Source organism: Ammospiza caudacuta, chromosome 4, assembly GCF_027887145.1.
Source record: "Ammospiza caudacuta isolate bAmmCau1 chromosome 4, bAmmCau1.pri, whole genome shotgun sequence".
NCBI lineage: Eukaryota > Metazoa > Chordata > Aves > Passeriformes > Passerellidae > Ammospiza > Ammospiza caudacuta.
This window is the reverse complement of record NC_080596.1, coordinates 45,444,615-45,457,606: the sequence shown is the minus strand read 5'-3', so window position 1 is coordinate 45,457,606 and position 12,992 is coordinate 45,444,615. Positions and strand designations below refer to the sequence as shown.

Here is a 12,992-nt window from a genome sequence, read left to right as displayed (position 1 = left end):
AACCCAAGAGCAACCAAGCAAACAAAAAAAAACCAAACACAAAAAATCCCAGCGCAGTACTGTCTCTCCACTGGCAGCAAATGCAACTATCGTGAGAACCTCATGTTGTCCCTGTCTGGGCTGTTGTCTCCCAGTTGAACCTTGCTGTATTCCTTACTGGAAGGTTACAGTCACAAGTAAATTGCAGTTTTCCCCCAGAAGTATGAAAAAAGTTTACACACCCAAAACTTAACAGATTTTTTATTCATACTGCATATGCATCCAGTCTGCCACCCACAAAAATCTCTGCCTCACTGATACCCATAAAGGGCCAAAATGAAGTTTGGGGTGGCATCTACCTTCCAAAGCCTTCCATTTCCTAGCCTGACTGGTGACCTAAATAAAACTCTTCAGTATTAGGTTTTTACAAGATGTAATTTATACTATGGCTGTCAGGAGTTAAGATAGTAGTTGCCATGGAGCTTTAATCTTTTTTTAGGCTTTAGTCAAAGGAAGCTGGAAATCAGTATGATGCTGGGTAGAACCTTGCTCAATAGAATTTTATTCAAATTGGGGCAGGATTTAATCCTAATTTTTCTGCTGAACATTAGTATCAAAGGTTCTAGAATTCATTCTATTTTCTTCTCTTTTGAGATTCTTAAACCACATTACATTCAACCCAAAAAGTACTTGCGTTGCTTCCCCTCTATTCCTTCAGCTATAAACTGTAACTTTCTTCTAATCTTCACGTGCACAGCTAATCACTGTAGTGAAATTCATTCACCAGTTCTTTCATTTTCAGTGGCAGCATTCTGTATGTGTATGAAAGCAAAGCTTTAGGGAGGATTTTAATTTTTCTATGCACACACTAAGCACTAATCTCTACACTGGAAAACAGGCCTTTGAAACAGAAATTACAGTTCGAATCTGTGTCTATGCTACTTATAACTTCCTTGATGTATGTTTAAGAAAAATCCCCAAAAGCATACAATGCATAAAGTGCATCTCTGAGCAGTACAGAATTGGCCAGTAATGCTCTGCTGGAACACAGCTGCAGCAGAACAGAAATGCAATTCAGTTTAATACTTGCAGTTAAAACATGCACTTAAAACTGAACTTGCCCTATATGAGGTAAATTAAAAGAATGCAGATCTAGATAAAAAAATGAATTTGTTAAAATGAGCTTTTAGAAATCTTACCAAAAAATTAGAAAGGATTCAGATGCAATCTTACCTTGACCTTGAAACTAGGATTCAAAAGCACATGGCAGCTTCACTTAATGAAAAACTTCCCAGAATTTTCACTAAATACAACTGTTTATTGCCCGGCTGTAGTGGCACTGCATAATTCTCAAGCTGTTCCAAAGACTGCAGAGTAATCAGAAAATTGTCACAGGAGAGAATTTCAAACTCCTTTCAACTCTTTCATGGCATGTATTGTAAAAGAGGCAGGAAAGAAAAATACATCTTTTCACTTCTACAGTATGTGTGGGACTTGAACACTTGCACATTAACATCTGTTTCTACCACTGCTAGAAAAATGTCTTGCCTAACTAGCATTGGACAGAAAGACAATTGTGGGTTTGAGTGAAAGCCCTGCTCATCAACTTCAGAGGATCTAATGCAAAGACCTGTGGTATATTTTTCAGTCTGAGGTGTCAATATCAAAGACTTGCAGAGCTCCTGGAAATGACACCTCTTAACAAAAGAAATATATATGCAGATAAGAGGGAGAAAGAAGTCCAAGCCCTTAACTTGCTGGTGTGGCCAAACAGCTCATGTGAATTCAGACAAACCATAGCAGTTTCCTTAAAGCCGAAGTTAGAGACTTTTAAATGAAGAGTCTTCAAAGTTATGAAATGCCATCTTCTTTATAAAGGCCCATTTCAGCTCTAAAAGGAGCCAAAACAAAATCCTTATATAAATTCAGGGAAGAAAGGGGCATTTCCCTTACCTTTATTCTGAACTAGTTTCAAGACCTGTCAGTATCACATTACCATTTCTGGGTATGTAGATTAGTTGAAGCTTGGCAGTGAAATACAGTTAAAACTAGTTTAAATACAGAATATTATCACAGTGCTGCAGATATCAAGATGACCTTACAATTTAGATGACAAGTATTAAATTGCTTGTTTTGCTTTCAAAACAGTATGCTTTCTCTTATGTGCATTTGTGTTTTGCTTTAAAGCTTATTTCATCCAAATTAATCAAACTAGCCCACAGGATAGTGATCAAGAAACATTCTTGCTCCAATAAAATTTCTTTTAAATAGCTTATTGGGGTCATTTTGCTGCTGATAAACTTGCATTACTTCAAAACTGAAAGGCGAAAAGAACAAACTTAGAAGTGCACAATTTTTCAAAAGCTCCAAGAAAACAAGATGTAACTAGGCTGAATTAGGATGCAGCATTGATTTTCAAAAGAGAAAGCAGTAAACTGTGTAGTCACATATACTATTATCAACTTCCAAAGTATGCATTGCCCTGATTACATTTTTTTGTTTTTGCAAGAAGACAGACTTACTTCATGAGACTCAATACATATCTTGAATACTGGTTTAACAGTCTTTACTTTTCATTTTGACTTCACTAGTGAGGTTCATCCCTTTAAGAAATGTAACTCAACATTAAGAAGCAACATAAGAATTCTCTACTTACCTTTCTGATTTCATACTAGCATCTTATGTGCATCTTCAGCAATTTATCATTGATCTTCTATGGGAATGGATAGAAACCCATAAAATTTAGGTTTGGATAAAAAAAGTGGTGAAAGGCTAGATACCAGATAACATCAGTCAGATATTTTCTCATGTATGTCTTAACAAAAAATTAGCTAGAGCATTTAAAAGAAATAATTGCAGAAGGACCCAGTATATTTGAGGCATGCTGCTATTTTGCAATATAAACAGAACTATTGTTACATTTGAGCAATTTCATATATTAGGCCAAGCAAGTGCCATTTCTCAAGCACTATCTTCACTGGAAGCCTTGAGAATTCCTATTCACTACTAGAAGGGTCATTAGAATAAAAGAAAGCATCCCTGCGTTAAAGATATTTATCTGGACCACTTTCAAAATCTAAAATTTCCTCTCTGTATCACCCCAACATACACCTCCTACTTCAGTAATTATTTCAGATGAATTATGTAAGGCTCCCAGATTTCCTCTCTACATTGGAAAGAAGTATTCTTGATTTATCCAGTACAAATTCAAGCAATACTTTTCCAGATAAATCAGTAACATTAATAGTTATAATTTTACTTGTACTTTGTCCTGCAGCTTCAATGCTTACCTAAGCAATGTTTATTTTTTAATACTAGGGAGCATTGTCCATTTTAGGTAAACGTTAAATTTTCATGTAATCCTCAGCCCAAGGCTTCCAATCAATCTTCTCAAAAAGGAAATTTGAGAATCCTTAAGCCATAACAAAAAAGGAGTCAAATGTTCAGAAGACAACTTACTGCCACTTATCTCCAACAGCAGGTCTGATAATTCTCCATCAAAAGCCATGATCCAGCCCCTCAAGACAGTATTTGCAACCTGAGATCAGCCAGTAGGCCTGAAAAGCAAGGTAGGGATAAGGTTTACCCTCTATCCCATCCTACTGATGGTCAGAGCCCTTACCGGAGTTTCCTGCCGGAGCTGTTTGCTTACTGTGGTACAGATCTCCCTACTGGAGCACTGCTCCACTTCATAAACCTACAGTTTTAGAGCAAAAATTCAAACATCTGCCTTTCCACTCCCTTTGTACATGCTAACTACTTGCAAATGCTCCATCCTGCTAAGGAATCAGATCATACCTGAGGAAACAGGCTTAGTATGTTACTTACCTTATGATACTGAGCATGCTGTGCACTGATTTGTGCCACCTGGTCTGACAGCACCGAGGCTTTGTGCCTTGCTCTGCACATTCCCCCCTCAAGCCCACAGCCCTCTAGTGGAGATGCAGGAAGGAGTTCTGATGGCATTCATCCATCCCAGCTCCCTTTTGCTCATGGCCTGCCTTCTGGGCTGCTCTCAACTCAGCACAACTGCTTCTAATTGGCCTTGGCCAGAGCTGGTGTCACTTTTCTCTCTGTTCTGTCAAGGGACACCTTAGCAGCAAGGGACCTCCAGGAACTTAGAGCACTTGCAGCCCACCCTCAGGTAACCCCACAGCCAGCCCTGCAGAGCTGCTGCCTGCCTTGCCAAGCCCACCCCAATTCCAGTCTCAAGAGCACTGCTGAGCAGGAACCCTAGGACTGAGCTTTGGTACCCACTCACCTCTCCATTAGCATCTCCCCTTGCAAAGGAGCAGCAACAGCTGTTCTCATCTTTTTTTTCCACCTCCTTTAAGGCATGGGGGTGAGGAAGTTCACTTTTAACTACCACCCAAGTAGTGTTTAGATACTACCAGCATACTTCAGGACAAAGCTGTTACACCACCTGTCAGAAACCTGCTGGGATTTGTCTATTGGTTCTGTGCCATGCATGCTTATGTTTTGTTAGTTTGTATCTATCAACTTTTTTATTGAAAGCTTCTGCCTTCAGGCTTTTAAGGTAGTTGCCCAAGTGCAAGAATTTTGGTGCTGTGCCTAAACCCAGGTCTGGCCACATGCACACACAAATCCTACTTGAGGAAGAGCAAAGTTTACACCCCAGAGAATACCAGTCATGATTCAGCTCTCAACAGATGGATTATAATGAAGATTCCATAACATTATAATGAAGATTCCATCACATTTCCAGTTCCTGTTCCCTGAAATGTTAATATGCCCTCCTCTCAAGGGATCCTACCACTTCAAGGCTTATAGAGAGATCATCTTTAATGATAAAGACCACATCAGGATGCTTGACAAAACCTATTATGAAAAACTGAGTATACACCATAGTTATATCATACCCAAAAACTGACTCCCAAGTATAGTCACAAAGACAAGAGTTTAATGTTGGCAAAAAAGAAAAGTTTAAGTTAGTGGTATTTTCTTCCTTGCAATAACATACTGTTCATGTGAAAGTCACTGGAGAGGTCTGCTTATAGCTCGGAAGACTTTTACAGTTACAGCTGAATTTAAAACCCCTAACTCCAAACATGTGATGTTAACACAAAAACTGAAAATGTAAAACTTGGGATAAAGAACTCAGTTGTTAAGATGCTAGCAGAGATATGAGGCCTTTCAACCCCTTTACCATAACATGAGAAGTTCTTCAGTATCTTTCCCACCACCATTATTTCAGGATTCACAAGGTTCTTTAAAATACTAAAGCAAATTGGAACCAAGCGTCATCCGCTTGCAATGTCTTCTGTGAAAGGTCTGAAGCCACCCTGTTTCAATTATTTGGTTATTCAGTGCAGAAAGTTAAAGATCACAGAAGGTATAACAGTTTTTAATATTAATATTATAGATTAAAAATTATTGCATAGTCTTATGCATTTCCTAAAACAATGTTCTGTGGAAATGAAACATTTTAATATAAAAGGAGCAACTCTTTAAAACATAAATTGCTTTCACTACCTCGACCTCCTATCTTTTTTTGATTTGTCAGTACATTTGTCCATCGTTTTCTCATTGTCTCCTCTGCACTTGGGGCAATACCACTTCCCCTTCGGTTTGTACGTCAGTCCAACACAGGAAAAGTGGAACCACTCAATAGGGCACTGTTCATTGTCACATCCTATCATTTCGCCGTAAGACACTTGGCTGCATAAGCAGTAAGTTGGTTCATTGGGATCAATTACAAATTCTACAGGTGAAACCTCTCTCTCCTGTTTGGCTTTGGAGCGTTTTTTCTTCTTGGAAGATTTTGATCTTTTCTCTTTCGGCGGCTGGTCGTCGCAGTCGTCGATGCCGTTGGCTATGTGGCACAGGTCGCGGCTCTCGCTGGTGCGCTGCCGACGAGGCCTGCGCGAGGATCTCTCTGGCTGGCACGACTCCATCTTGGCCTTTTCTAGAGGCTTTTCGTTCTCAGACAGCTCTTGGAAACACTGAGAGTGCGTCTCCATTTGACGGGCTCTGTTCTCTACCAGTTCTAGCATCTGAGTAACTATTTGAATTTTTTCATCTCCAAGTTCTTGACTGTTGATTAATGCACGCTGAAGATGCTGCTGCAAGCGTTTCTTCTGAACAGGATCGTTTTCTGACTTGTATTTTTCATAGACATCATCTATTTCTTTTAGCGCTTCTATAAAATAAAAATAATCACAGGAATAATTACACAAGATGAAACATGCTCAAGAAAACAAAAACATTCTCTAACTGATGAGAAATACTACAAATCTTAATTACAGTATACCCTAGATATCATTTAAGTGCATGTGGTCCTCAAATCAGTGTTTAAGGTCACAATATGTTGCAAGAAAATATTCTCATGTTCTAAGAAAGAGCAAGCTTATTTTAGCCATTGGAAAAAGAAAGGATAATACAAGAGAGGGGACACAGTAGTTGTTAAGGCATGGATAATCCAGATCCTCCTTCCATTTGAAACAGGAGGAGTTTCTCCTAAGAGTCCTTACCACAATAATTCTAAAACTCGTCCAGCAAACCAAAGCAATTGCTTATTTTATCACACGAAGAATCCTGAAATTCATAGAATTGTCATATATCATGATATATAACACTCCAGAATTAGTTCATCCAGGTCCTCTGCCCTCCCCTCTTACTCATCTCAAGGTTTGGCATTACATTTTCAAGTAGACACAGTTATAAAAGGAGTATGACAACTGAAGTTACATAATAGCAAATTTACAATCAGAATGAAAATCAACTTACACCCCTCAAAATACTTTCCCTATTGCCAAAACAAATTATTTTAAATCAGGGTTGAACTTTTCAGAATAGGCGACCTTCTCTTTAGTGCATCATAGGGTATTTTTAAGCAACTAGTAAATGAGTAGCTCACAGTTTGATTTCCAAGCTTTCCCTCTTCCAAGTCACGCAAAATAACTGCATGAGTTGCTGTGAATCTTTCACTAAATTTAGTTCTAAGAAGCAAGTTGAATGAACCCGAATATGAGATCAACGTCTTATAAATCAGTCTTAGTCTGTACTCTGCTGTTCTGTATTGCTGGATTTTAAAATTACTTTTTCCAAGGCAAATGTTACACTAGATCGACACATAAAGGACAGAGAAACTCCAAATGGGGAAGGAAATAATTAGAAGAGCTGGCAGTGAAACTTGATGTACAGTGTTAGGTACAGTATTGGTTCAGTCATCACACCACAACAGGTCAGTAAGAACCCAGGATTTTATTTGAACAGGTAAGGGAGTTTATAAATGGTATTAAACTATTTACTTCTAAAGCAGAAGTTATGCAGAACAATCTACCTCCTCCTAAAGACCTGCATTTAAATAATTTGGTTTCATTTTAAAAGAATTTGTCTGCACTGTTGTGAATTGATTCAAGCTTGTTATCTCAACATCATTCCTAGTGATATTTCTTTCCCTGCTGATATCTTGGAACAGTAGCTTAAGCATGAACAACTGCTTTTTGCTACAAATTCTGAAACGTGTATGACAACAGGAGCCAACTGCATTTTGTTCTGTTCCAGATTTTCACTATGGTAATATAAAAATCACTTCTCTGGCCTGTCCAGTAACTCAATTTGTATTTTCTGTATTTTAATATTAGCATTCCAGCCACCATTTAAACCATAAGCTTTATTTCACTACACCTTCAGCTGCATCATTTGCCTCTGGCAGTGACAAGAGAAATAAAATTTTTAAAAACCCTACTCTCAGCTCCTGAGAAGCATGGAGTAGGGTACTTTGTATGCTGCTGAACAAGAACGGCATAACCAGAGTACAATATTGCACAACCACACAATCTCCCACCCAGACTTCTTTTTTTGGAGGCAGAAGTGTAGATACAGATAGATGAGCTAGATTTCCCATATTGGGAATGCCCTATGGAGAACCATTCACAAACAATAGCTGTTCACTCGTTCATACTGTGACACAGAACAACATTCATCCTACATCGGTTATTGCCTGGATGCAGCCTGTGAGGATACGCTGAACTTTACAGGGATCAACAGCCACTAAAGAACGCAAAGAAGTTTTGGACTGACAGAGACGGAAGTTTACCAAACTACTTGTGAATCCCCAAAGATTAGACAAAGCATTCATATACCCTAATAAACAGCTCTGAAACCTCTGTTAAAAAAAAAACAAAACAAAAACCCCACAAAAAACCCCAACCCTAACCAGAGCCAAGTGTTCATTACAGATAATCTGATTAAGTTTGGTGGAGCTAATAAAAGCTAAAACGATTTGTTTTCTAAGCACAAGAGTGACTTTTTCCCTTCTCCACAGACCACCATTACCTTTTAAATTAGCTGAAATAATATAGCATTGCTGTTACATTTTTAGACTTGGGTCTAAAATATTTTTATCCCATTTTTAGGGTTTTGAAGATGTTTTGTTGTTGTTTTAAACCAGTTGAAGGCTTTGATTAAAACTAGCAACAAATTTATTATATGACCCAGTATTGGTGGCTGGATAAACAGTCAGTAATAAACAGTCTAAAGAAAATATTTTATCTATTAAAGTCTGAGGATTGCTGGCTAGTCACCATCGATCAGGAGGTAAAGAGCCAGCCTTGACTAGGAATTCAAAATGCTGCAGGCAAGTCTATGCCATTTAAACTTTAAAATCCCAGGCAACTTACAAAAGCCTGTTCTTATGTGTTTGCTCGGGTAATTAGAAAGATAATTGAAAGAATCCCTTCACAACAGCTGCCTCCTGAGGTGGCCCTTCAGCGTTTGAGAGGCCTTGCCGGTGCCCATGGTCCCTCCTGCCCACGCCGAAGGAGGGAGATGCGGCTCCGGTGCCGACTGCCCGGGATCAAATTCCTGCCGCATGGCAGGGCCGGCTGCAGCTGCCGTGCGCCGCAAACTCCGCGGGGCGCAAGGACTTCCATCGGCACTGAACCTTCCTCCCGCAGGAGCCTTCGGGTGAGGTTCAGGGCAACTTCCCGCTCCGCAGCCTCCCTCCACGACCCAAGGGAACGCTGCCGGCGCTTTATGTATCCCAGCCCCCACCGTGCGTGCGGTCTACCGTGGGACGGGCGCTGGGCCCCGCCGGGACGCCGCCCCCCGGCTCCGCACGGCGGGAGGAGCTGCGGGGAGGCCGATTTCCGGACCGCACCTCCAGCGGCAGCGCCGCCGGTTCGGGCAGCAGGGCAGCCCGGCGGGGCGGAAGCGACCCCAAACGGCGGAGCCGGGGCCTAGCGCCGGGCAGCGCGGCCCCGAGGCGGGGCGGCCTTCCCCGGGACCCGCCGGGAGCCCCGCGCCCCCGCAGGCTCAGCCCCGCGGGGCCCCAGCAGGTCTCACCCCGGCCCCGACTCCTCCGCGCCGGGCGCATGTGCGGCGGGTGGAGGCCGTCCCCTTTCCCCTTTTCCCAGCCGCCCGGTGCCCCGCGGCGGCGCCCACCTTGGCACTGCGTGTCCATCTCCCGCAGCAGCGAGGCGTTGCGCTGGATGTCCAGCGGCAGAGATTCCACGCACTCCAGGTAGTCCTGCACGTAGAGCGAGAGCAGCCGGGCCCGCTCCCCGCCCGGCGCCGCCGGCCCCGCCACCAGCTGTGGCCCCGCCAGCATCATCCCCCCGCGCCAGCAGCACATCCGCCGCCGCCGCCGCCGCCGCGCCGCCCGCACCGGGAGCGGGGTCCTTGCGGCGGCCCCGCTCCCTTCTCCGTCTTCTTCTTCTCCTCCTCCTCCTCCTGCCGCCGCCCCGTTGCCCTGGGGCGGCCGCGCCCGGGGGGCGGTGAGCGCTCGCCGAGCCTGGCCGGGCTGGGCCGGGCGGCTGCGGCCGCCCCTCCGCGGGGTCCCGCGGGTCGCGCGCCCCTTCCCGCGGTGCCGCCGCCGGAGCAAAACCCCTGCTCGGCGCCCCCGCCCCTGCCCGGAGCGCGCATGCGCGAGGCCCTGCCCTTATAAGGCGCGGCCGGTGGCGCTGCCAGGCGTTCACATTCTCCCGCCTTCCCCGGGCGCGCGCTCCCATTGGCCCGGCGCGCGGCGAGGGGCGGGAGCGCGCGCGGGGGGCGGGGCCTCCCATAAAGGCGCCCGCAGGCTCCGGCGCTTCCGTGCCCGGCGGGGCCGCCCCGCGCCGCGATCCCGGTCCTGCCGCAGCGAGAGCCGCCTGATCTGTCTTCAACGGAGAGCAAAGAGGATTCGGGATGAGCTAGTATTTAGGGAAGCTGAGTGACAGTTTTATCCTGAGAAATAATTTCAAGAGTATTTTAAATAAGGCAAACGAACTTTGGCCTTTTCAACGGCACTCGCCGAACAGCAAATCTCGAAAATTTGACAGAGTATCCTGTCTTTCCCGTTGTAGAATTTGTATCAAATCTTGGCCACAACAATTATAGTAGGAAACAAAAGCTAAATTATACTTTTTGACTATATACTAAAATGTCGAGATTTCATCTCCACTTCTCTTTGAGGCCTTTTTCAGGTCTTTACTACATGAATAATAATTGGTAAGCATCGGGAAGAAAATTCATTTTGCTGAGTCTTCAAACACCCCGAGGAGACCTGTATATTTTGCATTGTTTCATTTATACTTTAGGCATCCAAAAAGATATCAGGGGAAAATGCACATGGTAAATGTAGCAAAAAGCAACCAAACAAAAAACCAATCAGAGATTATTAAATTCAGTAATAAAATTGAAAAGAAGCAAATTCAAATCCCAAGACTCTCTTCTGTCTTACATTCCTACCTCTAGTTGAGTAGCCAGCACTAAAAGAATACCCATAGTAATCTTGTAGATAGCATTTCAGGATGGCAAGATCTGGAGTAGTGGTGAAGCTGAAGCACAGGTTGCACAGAGAAGTTTCATAATCTCCATCCTTGGATATTTTTCAAGCCTGGATGAGGCCTTACACAACCTGATCTGGCTGTGAAGCTGACTCTGCTTTGGTGGCCTCCCAAGGATCCCATCTAGACTCCTTTTTCCTGGGATTCTCTCTTTGTGTGGTTTGTGCCAAATAGCTCCATGGCTACTCCTACAAGAAAATTAATATCTCACGTGATGGCAGTCTGCAAGTGTTATTTTCTTAAGACCCTAGTTCACAGAACTATTTAAATATTCCTAACTTCCAAGTCGCACAGCTGTAGGCAGATGTTCTACATGGCAGGGATTTTCATATGTCTATGTCCAAGCTGTTGAGTAATTGTGGCTGCAGCCAGTCAGCTTTGCCCAAGTCAGCAATGTGTTGGCAAGGTCATAAAAATGAATGAAAAAGTTGTAGACAGTACTTTCAAAACATCCTTCACTACACTGATGTCACTCTGGCCAAAAAAACAGGAAGTCTGTAATTCTGAGTGTTCATGTTCTTAAGAGGGCACCTTCATCTTAAAATGAACAGTTTTAATTAACAGTGTAACATCTGTAAAACCAACTGTTTGCTTTTTTTTTTTCCTGCTTTTTTTTTTTGTGTGTGTGTGCACTGTTACAGCTCAGCTTAATGAAGCCTCAGATAATTTTTTGCTACTTGTCTCATTTTTGCACAAATAGATTTAGCAAGTGGCAATAACGTGGTTACCTTGGCTTCCATCGGCACTAACTCACTGAAACTTTCCTGTGTAGTGGTCATTGCTGTCACTTCTGAGTGACTGAAGACTGAATTACTTGATATAATATTAACAGATAACACTTACGCCAGTGAAAAGGACCTGGATTTATATAATTGATACAATGTCCTTGAGAAAGGTGTTGGCTCTTTTGAGGGGTTGTGTTTCTGCTTATAGTCAGTTTGAATAGGTGTAACATTCTGCCATCTCATGAAGAAATAAAGTTAAGAAACAGGAAATTCCCCTAGAGAGCAGAAAAAACAAAGCAAAAATGTTCAATCAAAATTAACAATATTTAAAATTAAATAATAATTATTATTAAATATTAATTTAAACCAAACATTTTGGCATAACTCTTTTTTTCTCACAAGAAACTGTGCATGAACTGTCCATAAAGAAATAGCCAAGAAAATAATTCATAACATTTGTTACAGGTGGTTTCTGTGCTAAAACTTGCTGTTTGTCACTATGGGGGAAACAGTATCTAAGGTACAGCAGAGAATAGCTAATGAGTTCTGAATTTTAGTGTTATCTGCTGCTTTCAAACACTAAAATAAAATTTTTAATTTTGGGGAACCTCAAGAATGCAGCAGTGGCAGTGAACCAGACTTCCCTAGGAAAAAGAAGCCTTAGCTTGCTGCATGTTTGAAGCCTCAGGGGAAAGGAAAGCAAGAAGAGCTGATTGAATTCCCTGCTTTGCTCATGGCTCAAAATGGCTAGGAGCAAGCACAGGAGAATTTTGATGTATTGGGCTCAAGTTTGCAGGTTGATTGATAGCTCTGAGAACCAATTGTGTCCCTTCTTTCACTGTCTGTATGTGAGAATAATCAGGAGATAGGAACAGGCATGGTAGAGCAAAACCTTGCTAATTGTAGAAATGGACAGGCAGAATGATCACATATTTCCACCAACCCTCTCTGCTAAGTGGGAAACTGTCAGCTTGAGGTTGACATACACAGAGATGTGATATTAGGGTGTATTGCATCACATATATCTCAGTAGTTGTCCACCAAGGGTAAGTAATACAGAGAACTCCTATATCCAGTTTATTTAGATTTATTTATATATCTCTAAACTATTCACAGTTTTCAGGAAGAATAGATCCCAACAGGTTTTGTTTCTTTAAAAATTACCAGTATAGGTTTTTAAAGTCCAAACCAAAGTATTCCCCTTCTTTTTGTGAAAGATTTCATTATATTACAGATTTTACTATGATAAAAATATTTCCAGAGATTTAATCCATTATTTTCCCCAATTAAACTTTTGCCTCTCATCTTTCATAATCCTGATTTTAAATTCTCAAACCACCCATGATTCCTATCCTGTTTCACATAATAATACATAAGTTGGTTAGGTTTTTTTTTTTCTTTTGGTTTTGGTTTGGGTTTTTGTTTGTTGTTTGTTTGTTTTACTTTGGTGAGGGTTTTTTGGTTTTGTTGTGTTGGGGTGGGGGTTGGTTTGTTTGTT

General features: G+C 42.1%; 1 protein-coding gene across 1 annotated transcript; it reads right to left on the bottom strand.

The window, feature by feature from the left end:
• Positions 1-4,878: 4,878 nt before the first annotated feature.
• On the bottom strand, positions 4,879-9,607 carry ING2 (inhibitor of growth family member 2). The gene is made up of 2 exons (XM_058803794.1): positions 9,388-9,607; positions 4,879-6,139 (listed from the first exon to the last, which is right to left on the bottom strand). Exons 1-2 carry the CDS (start codon positions 9,575-9,577, stop codon positions 5,469-5,471), a joined length of 861 nt encoding a protein of 286 aa, XP_058659777.1. The 5' UTR covers positions 9,578-9,607; the 3' UTR covers positions 4,879-5,468.
• Positions 9,608-12,992: the final 3,385 nt, after the last annotated feature.